At 41.1% G+C, this 27,994-nt stretch overlaps 1 protein-coding gene across 2 annotated transcripts; it reads left to right on the top strand.

Annotated features, from left to right (window-relative positions):
- On the top strand, positions 1 to 27,990 carry oca2 (oculocutaneous albinism II). Of its 2 annotated transcripts, none has more exons than XM_086047225.1 (24): positions 1 to 175; positions 3,088 to 3,309; positions 4,851 to 4,946; positions 5,156 to 5,353; positions 5,913 to 5,970; positions 6,389 to 6,461; positions 6,543 to 6,700; positions 6,773 to 6,855; positions 7,816 to 7,969; positions 9,079 to 9,150; positions 9,479 to 9,544; positions 10,442 to 10,498; positions 12,361 to 12,485; positions 12,705 to 12,843; positions 15,675 to 15,807; positions 17,463 to 17,610; positions 18,119 to 18,176; positions 18,307 to 18,415; positions 20,559 to 20,686; positions 20,953 to 21,012; positions 22,208 to 22,312; positions 22,506 to 22,599; positions 23,367 to 23,460; positions 27,407 to 27,990. In XM_086047225.1, exons 2-24 carry the CDS (start codon positions 3,095 to 3,097, stop codon positions 27,492 to 27,494), a joined length of 2,511 nt encoding a protein of 836 aa, XP_085903351.1. In that variant the 5' UTR covers positions 1 to 175; positions 3,088 to 3,094; the 3' UTR covers positions 27,495 to 27,990. The 2 variants fall into 2 exon arrangements, with proteins under 2 accessions (XP_085903351.1, XP_085903352.1); XM_086047226.1 differs by having other exon boundaries at positions 28 to 179.
- Positions 27,991 to 27,994: the final 4 nt, after the last annotated feature.

The raw sequence follows: 27,994 nt of genomic DNA, 5'->3' as shown, positions 1-27,994 counted from the left end.
TCTGGTACACCAGGGCGCTGAGGACCATCTGCCTCCTTCGCCGGGAGAGGAGACGCCAACATCTCCAGCCTCCCTCCCTCCCTTCATCTCCATCTCCTTCTTCAGTCACCACCCTGCAGGAGGTCGCTAATTGGAGCCCCCATCATCGTCATCGTCTTGAAGAACTTTTGCCAATGTAGGTACGCGCTCACCTCCTCTCCTGCTGCTCATATTGACCACTTGTCAAAGTTCAAAGCGAGTTATATTGGCCTTTTTTTTTTTTTTTTTTAAAGTTTCAAGCTTGAGAAAAATGTTTGTGTCTTGTTTTATTAGATACATTTATATACAGTAATGTGCGCAAGGCCACCATTCCGTTTGTTGTTTTAGCAATGGCGAAATGATCATAAAAACATGAAATGCCAACTAAGTAGAGTGCAAAACGCCACTAAGAATTAACTATGCAAGTCAATACCACCATAAGGTGCCTTTTGAATGTTCCTATTTTCATTTAAAAAGTTGACTTAATTACCTTAGATGTTATGCTTTTAGAAATGCATATTGCTCAAGCTCCCACACCGATTTTTTTTCCCCACTATAAATTAACTGCAGTAAAACAGTGCAAATATGTGAGCTTAATGACAGGGAGAAAATTTGTTTGGCTAATGTACATGGTGGATTTTCACTTCGCAAAATAATTCACTTAGTAAGATGACAGTGTGCTTTTAATTGGAAATGTTTTTAATTTCAATTGATATTTCAATATGACAGGGTGGACATGTTAAGCTTGATCGCATCCATGATGAAAATCACAAAGCGTATGTGTGAATGAATATTTATTCTGCAACTAGCACCTGTTTCATGAAGCCTTCACCGAAGAAAGACAAGATACAAGAAATGATGTGACTGAAAACATAAAAGGCTTTTTTTTTAAAGGTGCAGCTCCCTCATCATGACAGGGTGGACATTCCTGGAGCTTTCTGTTTCTTAGTTGACTACTTCATGGCCAATGGAGAAATGGGGAATAGATGGGAGGTGCCAATATGATTCAAGAGGTTGGGCAAGTTCAACGCTGGTATATTGACTCACATGGTATAATAATAATAATAATAATAACAGTAACTAGAGCTGCGAGCAGCTATAAAGGGCCCTCTCAACACTCACATCTCACGTGGCGATCTGTGCATGATGGGAGCATTGTCAGTGCCCTTTGACGATGTGGCAACTCATTAAATACAGAATGAGCTGCAGGTGATGATCACTGCTATCTTAAATATTTTTGTTGTCCTCACGCACAGTAACTATCCCAAAGTCTAGCCTAAACTTGGTCTCAAACCCCTCAAAGTCTTATAGTCTTGACTCAATATCAACTTCCCAAAGTCTATGATCTCAAGTAGGTCAGAAGTCCTCAAAGTCTTCATCTTGACAAAGTCGAAAGAACGACATTTTCAAAATGTTTTCATTTTGGTGTATTTTAATCACTTGAGAAAAAGTCGACACATTTCAATGTGAAAAATAACATTGAGGGTATTTCTTTTTTTTTTTTATTGCTGTCAAATGTCAATTTGGTCAAATTTGACCCAAACAATATATATGGTTTTAATCTTTTGAAATAAGCAAATAGTGTAAAATTGTTAAAAAAGCAGTTTGTCTTGCTCGTGCAGCCGGCGGGCAGGAGGCGGCCACAAAAGGGCTCATTCATACCCGGGATGAGGCCCATCACATGAATTGGACAAGGCTGTTATGCGGTTAGTAAAACGTCAGAAGCAAAACTGACGGCTATTCTCATGCTAAAAACACGCGAGTCAAGTGAAAGCTTGGTGCGTAAAGACTCTGCTTTGGGGGTGGCCTCGGGTTGGACTCTGACATCTTTCGAATGACGGATAGTCAAGGCCTACAAGGCCTTTTGTGAAGGCCTAACACACTATCGAAAGCGCCGATGATGTCAATTTGAACATTTGTTCCTTGAAATGGTATTACTTTACTCCCAAGAGCCTATCGTCTTCATTTTGCAGCATTTCTCTTCGTTTTCTCACGTAAATGCATGTCGGATTTTTTTTTGGGGGGGGGGGCAATGCAATAGCAAAGGAATAGCAACGAGACAGCTTTTTTTGGTATTTTTTTTTTTTTTTTTTTTCAAATCAAAAATTAGTTATAAAACAATGATCTAATATCGTATATGTATTCCGAACATAAAAAAAAAAAAAAAATCAATATTCACCAAACCCAAGTATCGCATATAATATAATACTTTTGGCGTTAAGGGGGAGATATCTTGCGAATTAGTGCACACGCAGATTGAATGTGTTTTTCTGGTGTTCATGTTCCATAACATAGAGAAGAAAATGTGAATTTCTAGGAAGGGGCCTAGGACTGAGGCAATTCCATGTAACCCAGGAAATCGTTGAGGGCCCTTGGCAGACGTCTGACATTGGCCCATATCGTTGACAAAACAATGGCACTGCTTTAGACACTCCGCATTTTACCTGGGGTCTCCCAAGGGGGTCTAGAACCGCCCCTGGACTAACAATGAATGAATGCATTTAGTTTGCACATTGCTGGAGCGATCAAATGCACCTCCGGTCAGTCGGTCTCATAGTCTCGGTCTTCGGAGGCGTATGATCACACGGCACGTGAGCTCTAGTCGGCTCCCATGTGAGCAATAATCCCGCCGGATTCCTGAGCACATGTCTGATGGAGCCGACCCGCTCCACTGACCCCCTGCCGCTGCGGCCCCGCTCAGCTGATGTGTTGGATTTACTGTTGCCCCTCGGGTCATGTGATGGCTGCAAATGACGGCTATCCCGCTACTCGGCTCCATTTGAATTTTGCGGCAAGTCCTCAAACAACAATGACAAAACTACATTTTTCGCAATGTCGTCTGCAGATGTTTACTTCCTGTGGGATTCTTGGCATGGGTTCTACAGACTTTTTTGTGAGTCTACTCGGGATGGACAGGCTTACCAAAATTCACGTTGCTTAGTTAAACTGGCTTTTGGGGCTGAAATTTTAAAGAATTTTAAAAATAGGTCCCTCCAAAAATCTGCTCTTTTGTGAATGGAGGTTCACTGTAGTGTGCGAGCCTGACCTGACCTGTCTGTGCTGCTGCAGTGCCAACATGTACCTTGAGAACACAAGCAACCTGGACCTGGAAATGTCCCAGGCCTCGGCGCCGGTCCACCAGGCTGCGGGGAATTTCGACGAGCTGCGTCTGCTGCAGGGCATCTCGGATCGGCGGGAGACGCAGAAGCTGCAGCAGCAGTCGGCAGCCGTGCCAACGGGACAGTGCGTCATCCACGCAGAGGCATTCCTGCCCGTTCGACAAGAAGACGGGTGAGGACTGGCTGAAAAGATGACATTCGGACCACAAAGTTTTGTGAGAATTTTCGGTGACTTGGGGCACATGATGGTTAAAATTTTTTGGGCAACCAAAATTAACTGATAAGTATGCTAGTATGTATAATGGTTAAAATTCCAAAGTTTTATCACTACTTGGGAAAGAATATTTTCTGGAGTTTTTTTCCCCCCAAAAATATTTGTAGGGTTCTCAAGTCTTGGCAAAAATCCAAAGAAAAATCAAAACACTGAGAAATAATCTCTCATGCTCTCACGCTACGCTAAAATGTCTCACGGAACGTCTCTTGACGCTAATGTTTTTGTGCACAATTTTAAAGGCAAAATTTCCTGGATTTTTGGTCAAATTCTAAGGTGTCACCAAATAGCCAAAGAGAAAGCAAAGCATGAAATGGTAATCTTTTCATGCTCACGAAACTGAGGTTTTGAGTGATGTCATGCGTGAGGACGGTTGAAATGCTGAAATTTTGTGCAACTTTGGAGTCCTTTGTTTCTGAATTTTTTTTGTCAAATTCCAATGTGTAGCCAAAAAGCTAAAGAAAAATCCTATGATGCTTGCTGAACTGAGTACCCCGTGAGAAACGCTTAAGTCTTGCTTGCCGACCGTTTAAACACCAGTTTTTCACGACTTCCGCGACGTATTTCCCTGTTTTGCTGTTGTCAAATTTTGACGATTGACCAAAAAGCGAAAGAAAATGAAACATGAATCCTGTGACGCTCACTGAACCGAGATATTGCAAGTTATGTTAACATCAAGCTAGTTCAAATTCAAATATTTTGAGGCGTATTTTCTTGAAATTTTGGTCCGATTCTGAAGTGCTGCCAAAAAGCCGTCTTGACCCAAATTGACACGTCCAATGTGATTTGTTTTTCGTCATTTCTCATATGACGAACCGAGGCCAATCGACACAAACTGATACCAAAAATGAAGAATTATGTACCTGTAAAGTTGTCACCACTTAAGTGGATCCACACACATGTGCGCGTATGTGTGTGTGCGTGTGTGTGGGGACCCAGCTGCGCTTCCCTGCAGGTCCTTGAATGCAGCAGCAGGTTCATTTAAAAAAAAGAAAAAAAGGCGACTTAATGATGGAGTCATGTTTCTCGGGGCAAGAGCGCATCTGGCAGCTTGCTCGCACAGATGTGACACCTGCTCACTTGCGGTCGGAGTTCACGAAAAAGCCTTTTTGCTCCTCGAAAAAAAAAAAAAAAGAATGTTTGTTTTTAAACGTATTTTAGGGGTCCTGAACACAACACAACCAAAAGTCACCCATTAGTGCTTCTTGGGAAGTTAGAAAAAATGAGCAGCAGTTTCACTGATTAGCATGAAATTTGGTGGATATACTCATCATAAGAGGACATACAAAAACGTCTCAAGGACCCATGCGTGAAATTGAACAGGAAATCGGTCACTTTGGTTTGAAGCTCCCCAGATAGGCGACTGTGCCATTTTTTTTAATGTGTTTTTAACGTCTAATATGTGTCAAAGTTTGATGACCTTTTTGTGTTTTTTTTTCCAGGCATAATTTTAACATGGTTAATATTCTCAGCAGTAAAACAAATTCAGCCAGCATCTCAGAAAGGTCGCCTCTGCTGAGGTTCTCACAAGATGACAGGTGAGCATGCTGGAACACCAAAAACAAAGCAAAAAAAAAAAAATATATATATATATATATATATATATATATATATATATCTATATATATATATATATATATATATATATATATATATATATATATATATATATATATATATATATATATATATATATATATGTACAGTATTCTATATCTAAGGATTGCTTGTAATGCTCATGTTTCAGCATGGCTTACATGACCATGCATAATCCCAGTTTCTACGGCGGAGAAGAGCCTTGGGACAGCAGCGCCATGGACCTGGAGAGGAGGTACCGACTGGGCAGCGAGGTGACCGGTCTGTCCCTGTTGCGCTCCAACTCGTCGGAAAAGAGCGACCCTCTGGAGCACCTCAGCCTCAGCTTCAAGTTTGCCAGAAGTGTCAAGTGAGGACCCCAGTATACATGATGTATATACTTTATATATATATATATACAGTACTGTACTGTATATGTTCACAGTATATTAGGGATGTGCATCTCTCCAATCAAAGAGGATTCAATACGTGTCTCGATATAATTTCAAGTGGAACAATTTTAAATCAAAAACGCCCTTAGTATATGCATATATGTATGCACTATATATACTGTTCATATATATTATACAGTGTGTGTGTGTGTATATATATATATATATATATGTGAATGTATGTATACGTATATATATACATATATATACATATATATATATATACACATATATATATACATATACATATACTGTATATATATATATATATATATATACACATATGTACACATGTATACACATCTATACACACACATATATACACAAAATATATATATATATTTATATATATACGCACATATATACACATTATACATATACCCATATGCATACATATGCACATATATACATATACAGTACATGCATATGCATACATACATATTGCTATATGTAATAGGTTTTTTGTTGTTTTTGCAGATGTTGCTTCCGCATCTCCAAAGTGGCCACCATCTTCACTATTGTTGTTCTGTGCAGTGTAAGTGCGTCAGAATGGGTTAACTTAGATCAGTCCTCCTCAATGATTTTCTGTTACGCCCCCCCCCTAGCAAGAAGAAAACAACTCGCGCCCACCACCCACTCTCCGCCGTAACTATAAATAATAGCATTTGTCTATAAATATAGTTATATGTACACCTCTGCATAACATCGCAGCCTTGTTAACATAAAGAAAACAAAAAGAAAGAGATATAGTTCAACTTACAAGAATAATAAGCATGTCCCCCAGTGTCACCTGCGCCCCCTCAGCATCGTACCGCGCCGCCCCAGGGGGGCCCGCCCCACTATTTGAGAAGCTTAGATTGAGCAGAAACTAGTTCAGAATCGCCGCCGCTGCAATTGATTTTTTGGATTTAATTTCCTCATTTTAAAATGAGACCTTGTTGTTGTTGTTCCAGCTGTTCTTCAGCATGTATCCCGATCGGGACAACCCTTGGAGGATGTTGGCCGTCTCGTCAACCGACAGCTTCTGTATCCGCTAAAAATTCCAAACACACACTAGAAGGCGACATTGCTCAGTCTGGTCAGTTCCCTCCTTGACCGGCTTGGCAGCGATGAACCTGACGGACTTCCGGGACAACGCTCTCCTTAAGCTGCAGGTGGGCGGGCCCTTCAGCGGCGGCTTGGTGGACCTGGACAACCAGGAGTACGTCCTCATCCAAGTGGAGCAGACTGACCCGCCGGGCCAGAGGAGGAGGAGGGCGCAGCAGGTGGGTGACACTTGCTAAACAAAACAGCAGCACCTGCTCAAGCGAACGTACAAAGTTCGTCTTTTTTTGCAGGTGATTTACAACTGGACCATTCCTCTGCACAGCGAGCGAAGCGACCAGATGGTTCTGACCAAAACATTCGAGATGCTCAGCAGGTACGCTCCACACACTGTACGTCTTCACTTCAGTGCTGGGAAGTAACACAGTACAAATACTTTCTTACTGTACTTAAAGGGAAGTTAACCAAAACATATTTTTTTCAAGAATATGTTCTATACAAGCCCACTAATTGAAACAAGGCATTCTGATAAATATTGCGTCGGAATAAGAATTAATCCACCTGTTTTTAGCCATCTCTGGGGGCGGCCATTTTGTCACTTCTGTCGACTGAAAACGACATCGCAGTTGCTCAGGGCTCAGGTAACGACCAATCACAAATCACCTGTTTTCTGAAGCTGAGCCGTGATTGGTCGTTACCTGAGCCCTGAGCAGTTGTGATGTAAATTTCAGTCGACAGAACCGACAAAATGGCTGCCCCTGAGATGGCTTAAAAATGTGTGGATTGTTGTGATGTAAATTTCAGTCGACAGAACCGACAAAATGGCTGCCCCAGAGATGGCTTAAAAATGTGTGGATTCATTCTTATTCCACAAACGCAATATTTATCAGAATGCCGTGTTTCAACTAGTGGGCCTGCTGGGAATATATTCTTGAAAAAAATATGTTTGGGTTGATCTCCCCTTTAAGTAGATTTTTCTGGCATTTGTGCATCAGTATTTATTTTTCTGCTGACTTTTGACTTTCCAGCCAGAAATTTCACTCACCGCGGGGTGGCCATACGCACATGTGCACATCAATTGCGTTCTTGTAACACCCTCAGACGTCATTGTTTATCATACCATCCACATTCAGGGTTTTATGAAATAAAATGTACACCTAAACCTTGCCCAACTCACCTATAAAACAAGCAGGAAGGAGTCAAAGTAAAAAGCAACATTTTTTCGAGATTACCAAAAGAAACCTCAATTGTACTTCTACTTAAGTAAGTGAGTACTGAACCTTTGCCACCTGTGCTCCACCTGAAAGCAAAACGGTCACTTTGTTTACCATCCTAGCGACCCCATCACCATCACGGTGCAGGCCTTCATGGCGGACGCCGAGGTGGTGCCACTCTCCATCACCCACCAGTCGCTCTACCTCAGCGTAGAGACGCAGGTGGCCATCGCCGGCATCATCCTGACGGGCGTCTATGTCCTCATCATCTTCGAGGTACTGCTGTCCGGGGGGGGGAAATGTCCCCTTTGACCCAAGGCTTGACAGCTTTACAGATGCCTTGTGCGCTGGAGTAAAGAGGAGTTTGTTATCTGGAGACGACGTCTTTAGCATAAATTAGCTGCATTGACTCTGCCGTGTGGTCGCTTCACACTTGTGTGTGTGGTAGAAGTAATTGTACGAGTAGTAAAATAATTAGGAGTTGTTGTCAAGTACGTAGTAGTAGTAGTTGTTATGGGACAAGCACAAGTAGTAATAGTTGTAGTAATAGCGCAAGCAGTCGTAGTAGGAGTCATAGTAAAAGTAGTTGTAATCGAACGAGTAATAAAATAATTGGTAGTAGTTTTTGTAAAGTAGGTTGTCGTCGTTGTTACAATAGCAGTGCAAGCAGTAGTAGTTGTAGTAGTAGCAGAGTATTAAAAGGAGTAGTAGTACAAGTAATTTTATGAGTAATAAAATGATTAGTGGTAATTGTTTCAAAGTAAGTACTAGTAGTTGTACTAGTTCTAAAAGAAGTACTGGTCATAGTAACTAAAACCTCTTGTAGAAGTAGTAAATATCGTAACAATTGTTCGAGTAGTAGTAGTAGTCGCAAAGTAAGGAGTAGTAATTGTAGGAATAAGGTAACAAGTAATGGTTGTTATAGTAGCAATAAAAGTAGTAGGGGTAGTTGTGATAGTAGAAGAGTAGCAGTTAAAGTGATGGTTAAACGTATAGTAGTAGTAAAAGTAGTCAAATCAGTGGTAATTCTATTAGTAGTAAATAAGTACCAGTAGTAGTTGTAAAAGTAGTAGTAATTTAGTCAAATAAGTTGTAGTAGAGGTGATTGGATTAGTTAGAGTATTTATAAAAGTAATAGTAATTCTTCTAGTAGTAAAATGTTGACTTGTAATTGTAGTCAAGTAAGCAGGAGTAGTTAGTTGTTCTTGTAGAAAAATAAGTAATAGTAGTTGTAGTAGCATTACAAATACTTTAAGGAGTTTAAGGAGTACTTGTAGTAGAGGTACTTGTTGTAGATGTTAACGTAATTGTCCATAAAAAGTGTTTCGTGTTAAGTCCCCAATGTTGATTTTGTTGTTGTTGTTGTTGTTGTTTTCCTTTTCCAGATCGTCCATCGCACTTTGGCGGCCATGTTGGGATCTTTGGCCGCCTTGTCTGCTCTGGCCATCATTGGGGACGTAAGTTCACATCTTCAGGTCACCGCAAGAAACTCAGCAGCTCACTCACTTATTAGTCAGTCCACATTTTGTAGACGCTCCACAAAAAAGCTCTCCAGATTTCCCATTCTTACGGACCTCTTGGGAAATACTGACCACATTCCTAAATGTTCAAAAGTAATCTCTAATCTCTAATTGAGATTTTTCACATTTAGCTTCCACTTCCACATTTCATGACTGATTCCAACTTCAAGTCTCACTTTATCCGTTCAATATTTATCGCACCGTATTTCAGTTCAACTTCCTCCAGAACTTGCATTTTGTCGTCGCTGTTTGTTTCCCGTCGCAGCGGCCCAGTTTGGTCCAGGTGGTGGAATGGATCGACTACGAGACTCTGGCTCTGCTCTTTGGCATGGTGAGACCACGGCAGTCCATCTGCACCCGCTCCCTGTCTCCTCCGTTGTCATTCCATTTTAAAAACCCGTCTCCATGGTGACGAGCACTTCCCGCCAGATTTTGTGTGAAGCTGAAACGAATGCACCTCTGCGGCATTGCTGATGCTCAAATGACTGCCCTGCACTGCCAATAATTCCAATTAACTAATTAATGAAACAATTACTTCCTGTGAATAAATCAACTCAGTTGTTTAAAAACTATCATGGAAAGTAAAATAGAATTGCTTTAAAAAGTAAGATAAAATGTGTTGGGTTTTTTTAAATACAAAATCAAATTAACAATTAAATACAATTAGATGCTGGAATCCTGACCTAGAAAACAAAATGTAGAAAATAGATTATTTAAGTAAATTCGATAAAATTATAATAACTTAGTGTGAGTACATCAATAACATTTTGTGATAAATATCATGGTAAATATAATAGAATTGCATTAAAAAGTAAGATATATATATATTTTTTAAATACAAAATAAAATAAACAACAATTAAATACGATTAGATGCTGGAATCGTGACCTAGAAAAAAAAAGTAGAATATTGATTGTTAAAGTAAATTTGATGAAATTATAATAACTTACTTCAATAACATTTAGTGATAAATATCATGGTAAATAAAATACAATTAGATTAAAAATGTAGAGCGAATTTAATGAGATGAAAAAAACAAAAGTAAAATAAAACAAGTTACAATGAATCGCTGTAAGCCTGACCAAGACAAGATACGAAATCAACAGTTGTAATTGTTCAGCCTTAACTTACTGTGACTAACTCAATATCCAGATTGGAGTTGTGTGATGACTTCCAAAGTCAATCAAAGAGAATTGACAAAGCCAACACGTTGTTACCTTTCTTACAGATGGTGCTGGTGGCCATTTTCTCCGAAACGGGTTTCTTCGACTACTGCGCTGTCAAGGTGCGTTTTGGTGCCCACTTGCACTTCAATCCAAAGCGACGCGGCAAAATTGGTGTCGACCTCTCGGCTATTCCTCACACGCTTGACATTTGAACGGCCGCGCATGGATGACATTTGCTGTGTTTAGCGGCCCGAAAGTAGGTCATCGCTGATGATGACATGAGCCGGCCTGGTTTTTTTTCCCCCACTCCTGCCCTGTGACTTCCTGTCCTGGGGAATGCCCTCCGATGAGCAGGTTAAAAGGTGAAAGGTCACCGCGACCTCCTCACACTTTGGCCCCAGATCATAAATTTCACACGGGGATGTATAAGATGAGTATGAAGCTTTTAGTCAGCCTGGCTTGATTTTCACGAGTGTAAATTGAATTCTGTGGGATAGGCCCTTCATCATCGTCTCTCCGTCTCGGAGGTCAAGGACGTGCGTAAACTCCAGGAACTCTTCCCAGTAATCCCGAATATGCGGAATGTGTCCTCCGAGCCAAGGCGGGGATAATAATCAAGGCTGATGAATGTTAACAGAAAGCGCTGAGTGAGAAGGACCGGCCGCTCACGCCGGCTTAACGCTCATCAGAGATTTGGTTTCCCTGCTGCAACTAAATTTGAACTTTTGTCACCCTTGCAGAAAAACAGCTCAAAATATATAAGGTCACAATAAACCTAATTTAATAACTGAAGTGTAATGAGAAAAATAAAATCATGTTACATTAAGATTAAAATATGCACTCAATACATGAGTGAAAAAAGCTTTTATATAAGGTTCAAAATAGATAATAGTGACAATAAGGTATATGATGTCAAAAATAAAATATGAAATTATATATGTATGACAAAAACATTATACACTGTGTAGTAAAAAAAAACTTAAATACATACAATACAATAGTATAAAATGTAAAAGTAGAGGAGAAATGTAAAATGTCAAAACAGATGATTTGATATATTATTATTGTTGTTTTTATTACATGTTTTGATAAGTGCCGGTAGTTCATTGTAGAAACAAGCTCATATGTCATGTGAAAAGATTTGATGTGAAAACATTATGGATAATGTAAAAAATAAAAATGATCTGATGAATATAAGGTACGTGAGAAAAAGTTGATATGTAATGTAAAGATTGTGCGACAAATATTTTAGACATAATTTTAACATTACAAAAAAATACATACAAAAATAAAAAGGTAATTATATCGTTTGTGGAATGTCAAAAATAAGATGTCAATTTACACATGAGAAAAAGCTTATATGTAATGTATAAAACAGATGAAAATGTTCATATGTAATTTCAAAATTACAAATTACAATTAGAACATAATTGATGTATGATGCCATTTTTTTTTAAATAAAGTATTCATGAGAAAAAGCTTTTACTGGATATAATGTAACATAAAAAACAAGTTATTACAATTATAAATACAATATACTGGATTAAAAATGTTGCATTTTTTTTCAACTATCTGTGTCAGTGATGTATAGTGACAATTAAATGCTCTTCTACTAGATAGCAGAGGGTACATGATTAACCTGTGCATTTTTTTCATTTTTGTTTGGAGAAGTTTTTTTTGTAAAACGTATGTAAAAAAAAAAAAAAAAAAAAATCCAAATGATGTGGCTTGGCTTGAGAAAAGCTTTAAAATGTCCCCTGGAAGTTTACTGGAAACTTTCTAGAACTCTACCGGTACATTTCCACCATTTCTAAAATTTCTAACCCTGCGAACGCCAACTTCCACTTTGGTCTACAGAGCGTCCACTGTCATTTTTGGATTTGCGTCATTCTCAAGGATCTCAGCATCACAACTCACATCTCCGCTTGCTGATTGATGCTGACACATCATTCTGACATTTCCCTTGCTTCCTTCCCGGCAGGCCTACCGCCTCTCCAAAGGCCGCGTGTGGCCCATGATCATCATCCTGTGCCTCATCGCCGCCATCCTCTCGGCCTTCCTGGACAACGTGACCACCATGATGCTCTTCACCCCCGTCACCATAAGGTGCCGCCATTTGAAATCTTTAGGACCATTGCTGTCGAACTTTGACGCTATGCTGCGCCCGCTTTTGATGACTTGAAAGCTTGGCGATTAGTCACCTGTCCTGTCTTGGATTCGGTCTCATTTGGACAAATTTCTTAGCAGTAGTCAGTCTTGCCACAGTTACCTTGAAAAAATAACGGGTATACTTAATATTTTATTCCTCTGTGCCTTTCGTTGCAGGTTGTGTGAGGTGCTCAATCTGGACCCCAGACACGTGCTGATCGCCGAAGTCATCTTCACCAACATAGGCGGCGCAGCCACAGCTGTGGGCGATCCGCCGAATGTCATCATTGTGTCCAATCAGGACCTGCGCAGACAAGTAGGGGCTCACCCACGCTGGCTTTCTTTGCTCGTGCTGTGCACTCTAGCGACATGTCATGCCACAGACACAGGTGGCAAGAGTAGTAAAAAATGGACAAAAGTTCTGATTCGAGTCCTTAAAGCGGGAAATCAACCCAAACACATTTTTTTCAAGAATATGTTCCCAGCAGGCCCACTAGTTGAAACACTGCATTCTGATTAATAGTTTGTTTGTGCAATATGAGTTAAGCAGCAAAATCCAGCCGTTTTTAGCCATCTCAGGGGCGGCCATTTTGTCATTTCTGTCGACTGAAAATGACATCACAATTACCCAGGGCTCGGGCAATGATCAATCAGTGCTCGCCTGTTATCAAAAGCTGAGACGTGATTGCTTGTTACCTGAGCCCTGGGTAGTTGTGATGTCATTTTCGGTCGACAGAAGTGACAAAATGGCCGCCCCCAGAGATGGCTAAAAACGGGTGGATTAACTCTTATTCCACAAATGCAATATTTATTAGATGGCTTTGTTTCAACTAGTGGGCTTGCATAGAACATATTCTTGAAAAAAAGGTTGAAAAAAGTAACAAGCCTATTTTTGACAAAGAGTAGAAAGTACGTGTAATTCCCCCCCCCCACAGGCACGACAAACACAAGTTGTTTTCTTGACACAGGTTTAATGAAGGTGTCGATTCTCCATCGAACCGTGAAAACTAAACAGGAATAATAATATGATTTAAATAATAACAATGATATAAAAAACATGGCTATACAAGTAGCTAACAACTACACACAGTGAAAACAATATCAAAATGAAAAATACCTCGTTGGCTGCTGCCGCAAAGGTGGGAATTTGAGAAACTTGCACGTTAAACATCAGTCCTCCTTGTCTCTTTTAGATTCTAGACAATTTCTACCTCCTTAAACAATGAAAAATCAAGTGACTGCAAGGTCAAACCAGCTGCGCAGTGTCCTTCACATCTGCCCCGCCAACCCGGAAGTTCACACCGGAAAAGAAAGCAAGCGCTACGAAACAACGCGAGAACATGCACACAAGAATAAATCCAAAACAATCGAATCAACTATTATGATAATGTAATAATGAAAGAAAGAAAGAAATCAATGAATTTACAGTACGGATGTCGGTTTTGAAATGGTGCATCTACACGTGAAAAGTTTTAAAGAAAAAATGTGATTGGTTGAAAAATCATTACAGCAACCAACTTCCCACCGCTGTAACAAACTGATTAACACTGCACAGTTACCAGATAAATCTACTTAAGTGCAGTAACCGAGTATTTGTACTCCCACCAACAAACTGACCAATAGCGAGCGCGCACTGGGAGAGGTGCGGGTTTTGTATACATGGCAGTATTGAATGCAAACACAAGGACACTCGGACGTGGTCGAAACTACAACACACACCGCGCAGCTCCACTGCGAGTCCATCTCTGGATTGCGCCCGAAAATATCCCCCCCCGTGACACGCAAGCAAACAAACAGCCAAGCAAAGCATGCATGCACACACAAGCTGTCCTTATCAGAGTGCAGCCACGACCCGACCGGCGTTCCCCCCCTCGCTGCCCCCCGCCCACTGCTCTTCTATGAGCGGCGCCAAGACAAACTGGACGGCGGGGCGGCGAGAGCCCCATTTGCTGGAATCAACGGAGCGGATATGGCCGGCGCGCCCGCTAAAGGCCAAAATGTCAAGCGCACAGATGTCAGAGGGAAGCTGCTTGGAGAACGAGGAGGTGACGGGAGGCCCGGTGATGCTCCTCTGAGGAGATTGCAAGGCTGTTTCAAAACACAGTCGAGTACTGTAGTGCCAAACGACTTCTTCCTCCAAGAGGAGGATGATTGCCAATACAAGCGAAATGCAAATAGCCAAAGTTTGCCTCCATGCTGCGCGAACATTCTTAATGAAAATGAACATTTTCACAATTTAGTGGCACCCATCTGTCCGCTGTGCATAGTTCAAATTTAAGTGCTGTATGTAACGTCTTGTTCCTCCAGGAAAAATCGGTTAACATTTCATTCCAGGCTCAGAAATTGATAGTTCCGAATAAAAAATAATAATAATAATGAAACGTTCCGCCTTTATTCATTGCGCAACAGCGTTGTGATTTAGCATCGCCCGTCTGTCTATCATACCTGGCTCCAATTTGCAGCCGAACGGCTTGTTCCTCCAGGAGCAACCCGTTAAAAGTTTCTTTGCTGGAAATTGCCCATAATTGAAGCTTCCGGGTAAAAAAAAAAAAAAACTGTTTTACCGTTCACTTCACTTTTCGTTCCATGTTCCATTCAGATTCTTTGATGAAAGCTTAAACGCTTTGTGATTGAGCCTCACTGCTCGTTCCTCCAAAAGGAGGTCAAGTACGTCTGCAAATGGGCGAAATTGTCCGACGCTGACAACCAAAATGCCTTTGCTTTCTTATGCTCTCACTAAAACTAAACAGTTTTAACACTAAAACTTTTACATGAGGTCATAATTACTTAACATACATTTTAGAAGTGCAAAGATATATATTAGGGCCCGACTGATAAGAATTTTCTGAGGTCGATGGAGATATTGGCAGAATGATATTCCCATAACTGATTAATCAGACGATTAATTAAAAAAATATATATATGATGAGTAAAATAACTTATTTTTGGTTGGACCTTAGCATATATTTTTATAACAATCACTTTACGTGAAACCAATCCTTGCGGCCCAAAAATTCAGACTACTTCTTTAACGTACAATGTCTAAAAACCTCTGAAATTGTCAGCCAATTGCCACTACAAGGTGGAAATGTCCGGCCCCCGTGTCAAAATGTGACCCTGGTATTTCAACGTGTACGTCTCTCGCAGGGCATCGACTTTGCTAACTTCACCGGCTACATGTTCCTGGGAATATGCCTGGTCCTGTTCACCTCCTTCCCCTTCCTGCGCATGCTCTACTGGAACAAGAAGCTCTATAACAAAGAGTCCATCGAAATAGTGGGTGAGTTCAAACACGACACGCAGGTGACACGTCGGCCATTTGATGGCAACGCACTATTTTATTTGCCTCTGGGTAAATTTGAAAGAAGAAGAGTAAAAAAATCAAATCCTCTTTAATCCTGCTTTTTATGCCTGCAGAAAGTGACAGCTCATTTGATCATGTAAATCTTTTGGCATGATTGTTGATGTAGATTGTGAGTTGATTAGTTAAATTTGTTAGCTTGAAAAAAGGAGTTATTTACTGAACTTACTTAGAAGTGTGGTTAGTGCTATAAATATTATTAAAAAAAAAAAAACGTACCTGGGGAGTTTTGATTATTTCTAACACATCTTTGACTTATCGTGGGGGTGGTCAGGAACGTAACTCTCACACTGAAGGGAGGATTAGCGTGGTGACCGGTGGGGTGTCGTCAACGATGAACTGGGGCAACAGTGTTGCCAATAGCAGCGCTTGACTGTATATATCGATCAAATAAGATAAGAACTGTGACTTCCGGTAGACATGTACGGTATCCTCCAGGTCGGGTAAGCCTCTGAGGATGTGATCCATTAACTAGCTACATGTACATCACACAGAGAGACAAACATTTACACTCAATAACACATGTTCCCAAGGAGAGGACGCTCAACAGGGCATCATTAAACCCGAACCACAGGAAAGTGGATCGTTTGGCACCACGCTGTTAAGGCGAGCCACCGAGCCGATTGAAGGACGCCGCCGCTGCCGATCACCGTGGCTACAGTCGCTCGCTACATGCGGCACCACCGCCCGCCGCCATGTGTCTAATTGTTCGGATTTGCTTACCAGAATAGCTCCTGTTGACTCTTACTGTTCATTTAGCACGCACACATGGTATGTTGTGGGTCAATGTTGACCTATGCCGAGGATATTCTCATCGGCTATTCGGGTCCGACGTATGATACGGAGACTGACTGTCAACCGGTGATAACACCTCGCTCGGTCGTGGTGGCCTTGCTGCATTAGTCCCTCTGCGGGGCTCAGCGCTTATTGACCGGAAACATCATCTTCAAAGACTGAAAGCAGCACTGGGCAAGAATTCAACCTTAATCAAACGTTTTCACAACTCTTTTGATGAAACATTGACTTACAAGTAGTTGAATGGGACTTTTGTCATACCCCGGGGGGGTCTGTATCATTTTTACTGACACTAAGCTACTTTGAGGAGGATGGCAGCAACCCTGGCACACCAAAAAAAATACAAATATCCTGAATTGCTTTACGGCATACGCATTTCTTCCTTTCGCTATAAGGACGGAAGTCGATTGGAACGTCTACGTGCTATTACTGGTGTCATGGCAGAAGCGCCAAAACAAACAAAAAAACAAAAGTATCGTTTGAACTAAATTAGATTCATTACCTCATCGCTATTCATCTTTCACACAGCCACCGGAAATAGAAATGTAATTCAGTCAAACTCGCAGTCCGTCGAGAGCTCAGGATTTCACGACACTACGCGCTGGCCCGCATGGGAAATGTGGATGACTGTTGACAAAACATTACCGCTTTTGTCCACATGGCGCCACCATAATCACCAAAAACTGACATATGACACAGTGTTGCTTTAATGCTAGTATTTTCTCCAGTGTTTTTTGTTGTTGTTGTGTGTTTTATTTTTATTTTTTCATCTGCCGCAGAGCTCAAACACGAGATTCTGGTGTGGAGGCAGACAGCGCAGCGTATCAATCCCGCCAGCCGAGAGGAGACGGCCGTCAAATGCCTCCTGATGCAGAAAGTCCTCAACTTGGAAAGTTTGCTGCGTAAGATGATGAAAACATTCCAGAGGTAAAAAGAACCTGCCGTCACTTTAACATTATGCTACGCCCACATTACTCCCAAGTAGTCAATGTCATCTATACGTCTAAATAGTTGCTTGGATAAATTGCTTGCGAGTCTGTACTTCGAGCACTTTGAATTCTTCTTAAATGGCTACTTCAAACCAAAATGGCCGACTTCCCGTTCCTGTTCTTACTGGTGAAATTCCCGTCGAGGCCTATTTTTTTTTTTTTTCAATGGTTTCTGTTGAGGAAGAAATGGCTGCTTCAAACCAAAATGGCTGACTTCCTGTTCAATTTTAGGCATGGGTCCTTGAGACTTTTTCATGCGTGCTGTTAAGATAGGCATGTACGCCAAATTTCATGATCAGTGAAACAGATTTCAAAGGCTAATCTTTCCCAAACGTTACAATGGTTTCTAATGCGTAAAAAATGGCCGCCTCCATTAACAATGTCATTCCATTCAAAAACAATATTATGACAATGCATTTGAACATGACATGAAATGTGTTTGATAGAGAAATTTCCCAAGAGGACAAGAACTGGGAGCAGAATATTCAAGAGCTGCAAAAGAAGGTTTTTTTTTTTTGTCTTACTTCTGAATGCTTGACCTCATGGGATGTTATCTTTGTAATGAAGCGTTTGAAAATTGCGCCGCCCCTCGCGTCTCGTGCCTTGACTGTTCTTTTCTTTTGGTTCCTCGCAGCACAGAATCACCGACAAGGTGCTCTTGGTGAAGTGCGCGTCGGTGCTGGCCGTGGTGATCTTCATGTTTTTTGTCAACTCCTTCGTTCCTAGCATACATCTGGATCTCGGTGAGGGCGGATTTGCGCTCATTAAGACACATGGCGAGAGTCAAATAATGACCAATATGCGCGTATATAGTTCATTAAAAAAAAATGTTCAAAGTTCACATGCTATTGATCATTGATTGGAGCTAAAATGACATACTCAGAATGTAACAGCACAAGCAAGTCAAGTGAGTTGTGAGTGAGTGAGTTGTGTACTGACGCAGTGACTATTAGTTGAGTGTATTAGTTATGTAGTGACTGAGTGGGTTCTTTGACTGGTGAGATATTCGTTTATTAGTCTATTAGTGAGTCAGTAAGGTACTTAAATAGTTTGTTAGTGAGTTATTTTGTAAAGTAACTTAGTTGGGAGAATTTATTTAGTGAGCTAGTGGGTAAACAAGACAGTTAGTTATTTAGTTTGAGTGAGTGAGTGAGTGATGTGAGTGAGTGAGTGAGTGAGCTAGTACATGAGTGAATTAATAATGAGTTGAGTGAATTACTTATCTAGTAAATGAGTGAGTAGTGAGTTATGTACTTGCAGTACATAAATTTACTGAGTGAGTTATTAGTTGACTGGTTTCATTATTTAGTGACCGAGTTAGTTGTTTGGGTGAGTTCTGTTCTTACATGGTTAGTGACTTATTTCATGAGAGAGGGAGTTAATTAATTGCGTGAGGGTAATGAGTAAGCAAACAAGCCAGTTGGTTATTTAGACGTGAGTGAGTGAGTGTTATTTATTAGTTGATAGATTTAGTTATTTAGTGGCGAATTGAGTTAGTGAGTTTTTTTGGTGAGTGAGTTGTTTGGTGATTTGATTAGTGGGTGAGTGGCTTGAGTGAGTAAGCAAGCGAGCTAGTAACTTAGTTATGTACCTATGCCATGAGTTATCGAGTTACTTGATGATTGAATTAGTTAGTAAGTTATTTGGTGAGTTTGTTTTTTAGTGGCTGACTGAATCATGGACATACACAGCCAGTCAGTACGTTGGTGAGCAACTTATTTCATGGAGTTATTCACTGAGTGAGTGACAAATCCACTTAAGTACAATTTCAAAGTGTTTGCACTTCGTTGCTTCCCACCGCTGCTCTCCTGCGAAGCCTAAAACAGATTAGCGAGATTTGCACCAATAATGGCGCTGGCTGGTGATTGTCCCGGTGCAGGCTGAGTTAATTACAGGCCGCCTGGCCGTGACATTTGTTAAAGGAGCGTGACCCCCGCAGCAGCGTCCCGGGTGCAAACACGACATTGGTTTCAATTACACCTGCTTTCAAAAGCTCAGCCTCATTAAAAGCTCATCAACCCAACACGGCTGAGATTTCATTCTGCTCCATCGGTGGCCACTGATGCTTTTTCATACGCCCGCCGCGGATGCACGCTCACGAGCGGTCGCTCGCAAACATGCCGCACGGCATGACAAAGACTCAGATTTGCTGCCAACACCAGATTTAGCAGCATTTAGTTTAGAATGAACTAAATCATTCCTGTGACACCGGTACCAATCTATGGTTATGGTTCCATTGACAGTGAGTTAGTTCATTAGCCAGTGAGTGAGTGATTGAGCCAGCCAGCCAGTGTGAGGGGTGAAGCAGTTGTTTATTTATTTAATAAGTGAGTTAGGTATTTACTGAATGCATGTGTGAGTTTGTATTTAACGTGGGAAAGAGGGAGTTTATTTATTAATTTGTTTAGGGAGTGAGGGAAGGAGTGAGTGAATGAGCTCTTTGGTGAGCGAGTGAAAATATATAATGTATATTCAAAATATGGCCAAATAAATAATGAATGAATTATAAATGTAGATTTTTGAGCGTGAATGGTCCAACGCTGTTCAGTGAGCACAAACCACTTGAGAAGCAAAGTGATCAAAACATGCTGCAGACTGAATTGAGATTGATTGCATGGAGTACATTCGAAAGGAAGCCTACAATATCACGAAACATAATTACCTCCTCTCCGACGTTATTTATTTTTGGGTGTCCTTCAGCTTCCACTCATCCTTGTCCTCTTTTTCTGAAGCAAAACAATTACCATTGATATTTACGTGTAATTCCGGCGGATGGACCCTTGTCCTTGTTTTCATTTTTTTCCCCTTTTTTGTCAATTATTTTTTTTTATAGCAGCCTGTTTTTGTCAATAGTAATTTGTTTTCGATTTGTTTTCTCCCGCTCAGGTTGGATCGCCATCCTGGGCGCACTGTGGCTTTTGGTCCTAGCTGACATTCAGGACTTTGAGATGATCTTGCACCGCGTGGAGTGGGCCACACTGCTCTTCTTCGCTGCCCTCTTCGTCTTGATGGAGGTGCTTCTTTTGAAAAATAAATAAAAAGGGCCGCGGCACGCTCAGTTCACATTATTGTGATTGCTCTTTTGCCAGTTATTCATGATAACCGCCACCATGCAGAATAGAAATACATGTACATATAACGTGATCAGCCATTTTGAATTCCAGCAGCCACCTTGCAGTGTCGAAACACACTAGAAACATCCACAGAGTCAGAAAAATAGCAGTACCAATATGATTGGTTAAAAAAAAAAAAAAAAAAAAATCTGTTGTTGATGTTCCAGGCTCTGGCCCAGCTGCAGCTCATCGACTACATCGGCGAGCAGACGGCCCTGCTCATTAAAGTAAGTCACCTTTTTTGGGGGGGGCGCCCGTGCGGCGGTGGGAAGTAAGTACAAAAACTTTGTCACTATACTTGAATACATTTCGGGTATCGGTAAGGTATATTTTCATATTGGTTTTGCTGCCTAATCTAATATACCCCCTCCCCCCCAATGAAAAACAACACAATGTTAATATTAAAAATCTGTCAGTAATGTTCGCCACCACAAAAAGATTTGTACTTGTAAATGCCACAAGATCGCGGCAAAAGTAGATTTTTTTCCCCCCCTATTAAACTACTCCCCTCAGTTCAATTTACGGATGGCGCGAATGACGGAGGATAGTTTCCTGAAGAAATGTGCGAATATGCAATTTTAAGAATGTAAAGATGCGAATAGGTATCGGTTCACTGTATTGTATCTAATTGACAAGAAAAGTTTTACTTTTTACATTTGCACAGTACGTTTTATTTCACTGTTTTTTTAACTTTTATTTAAGTGCAGGAGTTGAATTAATACTGTACTTCCGCTTTGACCAGTTGTTTTTTTTACACAAGTTTCTGTACTCGTACTCAAGTAGAGAGTATGAGTACTTTTAGCAGCTCGCCACCTCTGTCATTACAACACCAGCGACACCATATCGGCGTTCATATATTTCGTTCCATACATTCCCAGCAAATTCCATGACTACGTTTCCACCTGGCCTCGCTTCGAATGTCATTGTCTTGGTTCGCTTAGCGAGCGGGCGTGAGAATGTCGCCATAATAAACGCGTCAGCTTGTAGAAAGCGGTGAGCCCCCGGAGTGCAGATAATCACTGGTGACAGGCGGCGTGGAGCTCTTTCCGTCTGACTTCCCGTGAAAGAAAAAAAACACATCTGCATGCAAGCGTGCGACAGGTGCAAGGCAGAGATCTCATTTGTGTTGCTTAGCGGCTTGATGGAGCAAAACTGAGCATTATTCGTCTTTGTGATTCAGTGGTGGGAAGTCACAAATTACAAATACTTTGCTGTTGTACTTGAGTAGATTTTTCAGGTACATGCATTTTATATTGGTATTTTATTTCCTGACATTTTAATTTGACTTCCTTCATTTGAAAATGCATGTCTACTCTTTCTTCTCCTTATTTTGTCAAAATAGGCCGGTTCATTTCTCTTAACCTGACGTAACAAGGACATAACGAGAGCGAACTGAAAAGGTTGTTGTTGGTTTGATTGCAGGCCGTGCCGGAGGACCAGCGTATGGCCATCGCCATCATCTTGGTAATGTGGGTCTCTGCCTTGGCTTCTTCTCTCATCGACAACATCCCCTTCACCGCCACCATGGTGAGCACTGTGCATTGTACTGCATGCGTGCGCAAGTTAAACATTGCAAGTAGATAGGACCTGGTTCCTCAGAGATTACATGTTGCATGGCGTGTATAATGTTCTGTAACATGCTGCGTTATAAATGATGCTATTTTAGTGCGCTAATGCCCCTGCCTGCATATCTATAAAGACATATCTCATTTTCTTCCAGATACCAGTCCTCATCAACTTGAGTCAGGATGCAGACGTGAACCTGCCAGTGAAACCTCTCATCTTTGCCTTAGCAATGGGAGCCTGTCTCGGCGGTGAGTCGCCCTCATGTGAAAGTCAAACAACTAACCAACTTTTTTACATAGTCCTGGTAACGAAGCAGCAAACTAACAAATGGTGACCAAAACATCTTCCTCGCAAAGTCAGTTTTGTCTACCTACCTTACCTACCTACCTACTAACCAAGAGATGACCAAAACTTATTTGGTTATTTTTGAATTAAATCCTACTAACTAACTAGCTAACTAAACCTAGTATGGTTAGTTTTGTGTAATCCGGGAATCTAAGTAAGTAAGTAAGTAACTAACTAACTAACTAACTGCAACTAAAACTAGTCTGGTTATTTTTGTGCAATCCAGCAAGCTAGCTAACTAACTAACTAACTAACTAACTAACTAACTAACTAACTAACTAGTCTGGTTATTTGTTGTGTAATCCAGGTAGCTAGCTAGCTAACTAACTAACTAACTAACTAACTAACTAACTAACTAACTAACAGCGATCAAAACTTGGGTGGTTATGCAAAGCCATCTGAGCATTTATTCACTACTACTACTATGTACTAGTAGACTCTTTGGCCTCAATAGTTGTGCTACTTTGCTATACTGTACTCTTCTTGTAGGATGACATGTTACAAATGAGGCACAATTGTGTACATTTACTTGACAACTGCGTGCTGTTGGAGCTACTAGTGACATGGTGTTGATTAAAATGTGGTGCTTCAGTAGTAGTAGATACAGTGGATAGTACACCCGATTGTTGCTATACGATGCTGACACTTTTGTGTTTGTGTGCGTGTGAAGGAAATGGCACCTTGATCGGCGCGTCGGCCAACGTGGTATGCGCTGGCATCGCGGAGCAACACGGCTACGGCTTCTCCTTCATGGAATTCTTCAGGTACGCTCCTTCTTCTGCAAATGCACTCCAACTCGTAAATTGGTGTGACAAATCCAATCTGGCTGCCATCTTACGACGCCCGAAGGTCTGCTAGCATGTTAATGCCCTGCATATGTCTCCATACTGGAGCGCACGCCAATGACGACGCGTCGAAAAGCTCGAGAGCGAGAGAGATAGGATGGAGGAAATGGAATCAAGGCTGTTTTGAAGGCTTCATTTGCGAATCTGTCGCCGCGTATTTCGCAGATTGGGCTTTGTGTGTGAGAATCCCCTGGAGCGATTAACCTGTGCTTGAAGTAGGCCTGCCGGTATTGTCTCTCACAAATGCAGCTTCCGGGTTTAAGAAGCTGCGTCTTCGTCTTCTTTCTCATCATTTTGCCTTTCTCCTTAAAAAAAAAAAAAGGTTCTACCGAGACTTTTTTTTATCGTTTAATCGTTTTTTAATCGTTTTTGCTCGCTTGTCGGCTTGCTTTGACTTGGCCTATGGACCGGTAGCTGTAGTTTGGAACCAGTACTTGAATGGATGGAGGAAATGTAAAAGTGCAGAAGTAGGTTAGAGTACTTGCCTCAACCAAGTCCTCAACCTGAATTGGACTCCAATGTGGGCACTGAAAACAAAGCCAAAGAGTTCGTTGCTATGGCAGCCAGGTCATGATTCCGTATACAGCCACAGCAAGCCATCACACTTGAGTAGAGGTGGCAAAAGTACTCACACTCTTTCCTTACGTACAAGTTCAGACGTTGTTCTCGGTAAAAGGATAAGTACTGATTCAACTCGTTTACTTGGGCTTGTAAGGCTGTTGTTACAAAATCTTCCCCAAATTTTTCAAAGGTCTCGGAGCCACGAGCGGCACGATAAACCAAATGTAATCGACAAAAATGAATCTACACGCAGATAAACACTACCTTTGTGGCTCTCGAAATTGGTTAATAACCCGTAAAATGTCAAACGATGGGGCGGACAAACCAATAGTTTTACACGCGAGGTTTACGCCTGACAAGGCGACAAGCGTTCATTTTCAGGCTACAAAACGCTGTTGTTGGGCAATCAAGTGACCAAAACAACGCTTTTGATTTCTCTTCCTCGCCGTCTTTTGACTTCCTGGATGGAAGTACGGCCTCGGGTCACAGCTGGTCGCCTTTGCCTGGGTCACAGCTGTTCAGAGGGAGGGTGCTGATTGCTAGGGAGACACCCTCCAAGCCCTCGACAAGCTGACGTCTGACTAGTGCGGTGTTGACTTCACGCCCCACTTGATCGCTGCGGGTTCCTCACTTGATTTTTTTGGACGGACCCTAACGAAGGATGGCGAGTGGCCGCCAGTAGCTGCCCGATTCTTCCGTTATCCTCGAAAGCGATTCTATTACGTCTACTGATGGTAATGAAGCATTTATTTTGCCACGAGTCCATCACTGACTATGACTGTCATTACACATGTAAGCGACATCTGCTCCTAATGACATTTTAATGATGGCAGTCCGCTTGTTACGGTTGAAGACTCCACAGAAATGTGATCATAATTAAAGCTGTTCGAGCTAACAAACGACGATAAAAATATAATCACTGCATTTAGGTTATTTTTTCTTCGTAATCCGGGTAACTAAATTAATAATGAAAAGAAAAAACAAATCAACCAAGGATTCGACCAATGGTACATAAAAAACAACGCTTGTGGCAGCCTTTCAAGCATGGCTTCATTCAACTTTGTTTTGGGTTTCCAGTTTTGCGAGTCATCGAAATTTGTGGCCATACACCAATCACATGCAACATAGAAAAAAAAAAAAAGGCAAATTCTTTGTCATTTATCTGTTTCTACTAATATCAATTATGATAGACGCACGCACCAAATGTCTTGTTTCTAAGTTAAATCAGATTCGGTGGCTGAATTTTCAAAATTGTGGCGCTATTAGTTTTTCATTTCATGGCAAGTCAAACTTTGTTGGAAATTGACCCCAAAACAGCAACTTCGGAACATCATGTCACACCTTCCTGTGTAATTAATAATAAATAAACTGTAGGCTATCTGGTGTCAGACCAACTGATTGGTGCTCGTTTGGGGCTTAAAAAAAAAAAAATAAAATAAAATAAAGTAGTGTTGTCCTGGTAAAACAGGATGTCTGGTCACCACAAGATCTGCCCTATGACGTGATTTGACAATCTTGTAGACTGGCCAAAGACTGCATGAACAGTGACTGAAAATAATGGTAGAACACTTGTTGATGATGTCACACATGTTTGAATACCAGATGTTTTTTTTAAAGGTGGTCAGGTTGTTCTGGGAAAAGGTGATCTCTGGTTATTAGGGATCGGAATCAAAACCTGTTCTTTTTCACAAACTGTCCCCAATATTTTGATTCCTAGGAATCGTTGGTTTGCCTGTCTGACGATTCCTATTAATACATCAAATTCACATGCAAAAAAGTGTATTTTGGTTCTGAACTTTTCTAGCATGACATCAAAACAAGAAATAGCGTCATGATATAACAATACATGTCTTAGTGCGATATGAAAACATCTAACAACCATCTGTTGTTTATATTATTATTTTAATGTGTGGGGTATTGCGTTAGCTCTGTTGCTACACTAACCTAGCGTCCAGAATGGTAACGCAACAGCCGTACTATGTCATTCTTGTGCCTCACTCCCCAGGCACGACCAATCAATCCTTGCATAATCCAACTGTTACACGAGTGCATCAAGTTTGCGGCTCGAATTTGCGTTTCGAGGTTTAACAATTGGCAATATCATAGAAATAAAGTACACCTGGTCACACTAGAATTTGTCATAATTGCCGAATCTGACGAATACACAACGTTTGCATGAAGTCAAGTGACTTATGACAAATCCAGACTGAAAATGAAAAGACCTTTGGAACACGACCTTAAAACAGCTGCTTGAAAATGTCAGACTTCCTGTGTCTTGTGCCCTAATATTAGTATCAACTGACACAATGCACATGTAGGCTTTCTGGCGTGGGCCCAACTGATTCGTGCTGGCTGACGACCCGGGGGCAAAGTCTCCCGGGCCCCGCGTGGCGCCATGTGTCCATGGAGGACATGGGCGGCAGCCAAACCGCCAACCATCTGCAGTCACTCGAGCATAGGAGGACGCGCAAAAATGAAAGTGGCGGCCAAGTGAGAGGGCACTGACAAGTTCATACTGAAGATGTCTGTCTGCCAGCTCGCAAGTCATTCGGAAAACGCACAGTATTGATCCACCCTCTTGAAAAAGTAGAAAAATTTATTCGGTTTCTTGGTCTCACCTACAGAGGAACCAGCCTAAATGGATTTGAGGGGCGATGCGTTCAAAGACACCTCCCAAAATTGGATATTTTCGTTGATGAGGGTTGCCTGGTCTTTAACTTTATGACACGATGCTAGGTGGCTACATGTTAGCGTTGCTAACATCACATACAATCTAAGGTTTTTAAAAAATATAAAATATTATAATAGGATTTGGGGTGACATTTCTGGAGGAACCTAAAATGCACAATAACCTTCACACGTGAACTTACAATAATTTGAACTTACAATAATTTTCAACTTTTTTCCATGACGTTCAACTTTTTAATCATTTAAGTGTATTTCGCAAAACTTGCTGTTCTCTAACAAGGCATTAAAGAGATGTCCATGATGGATGTGTGCCTTTTCTGAGTGTGGCCTTGTGAATGACATCGGCAGCTGCAGTTGGGTTAGCCATTTAGTGTGCATGTCACTTAACTCTAAAGTTTGTTCATAAACTTTTGGCTCCCAAATACGAAGCAAAAAAAAACCAACCTAATGATGGCTCGTAACTCTTAAATTGAGCCAATTGAAGTCAAGGGACCACCACTGTACTTCTATTACAAAACAAACAAAATGCCATTCTTACCAAAAGTGATTATACTAGATCTCATCGTGAATGTTCCTAATGCTGTGGCCTTTTATTTATTTATGTTTGATCTGACAGGTTAGGCTTCCCCATGATGATCATGACGTGCATGATTGGCATGTGCTACCTGCTGGCCACTCACATCGGACTCGGATGGAACATGTGAGCCAGGACCTGAAACTATACAGAACCAGACTACAAGCAGGGATCCAAAGCTGATATGATCCCATTCTAAGACAAGCCAAAAACAACAAGAATAAGAAATCTCAGCCTTTTCCTCTCCCGAGTGGAAGGAAGCGGGCCAAAGCAGTGTTTGGCACAATTGCACATTTCCCCCCATCCTATTAAGCAGAAAATTATTGCACATTATTGTTGTAAAATGTGGCCTCAATTATTAAGATGAATATTCCTCAAAGATTATTAATATTATTTATGCTTAAAGGAACCATAACACCCATTTAAAGGGATTTTATAATCGTTCATGTGTAATATTTTGGGCACATATGTGTAAACTATTGTTCTTCTGTTGGCAGAGATCAGACGTAAAGCAGTGAGCTTTGATTTAGTGCGGGTGATTCTAACTTTAATTCTGATGATGTCTTGTCAGCAGCACCAATTCAGAGGACCCTGAGAAAAATCTAAATAAAGTTGATGTTTTTAAATTGC

This window comes from Filicampus tigris, chromosome 12, assembly GCF_054856515.1.
Source record: "Filicampus tigris isolate MCC_2025a chromosome 12, RoL_Ftig_1.0, whole genome shotgun sequence".
In the NCBI taxonomy this organism is placed as follows: Eukaryota; Metazoa; Chordata; class Actinopteri; order Syngnathiformes; family Syngnathidae; genus Filicampus; species Filicampus tigris.
Note: the sequence above shows the minus strand (reverse complement) of the source record. Positions and strands in the feature narration are given on the sequence as shown.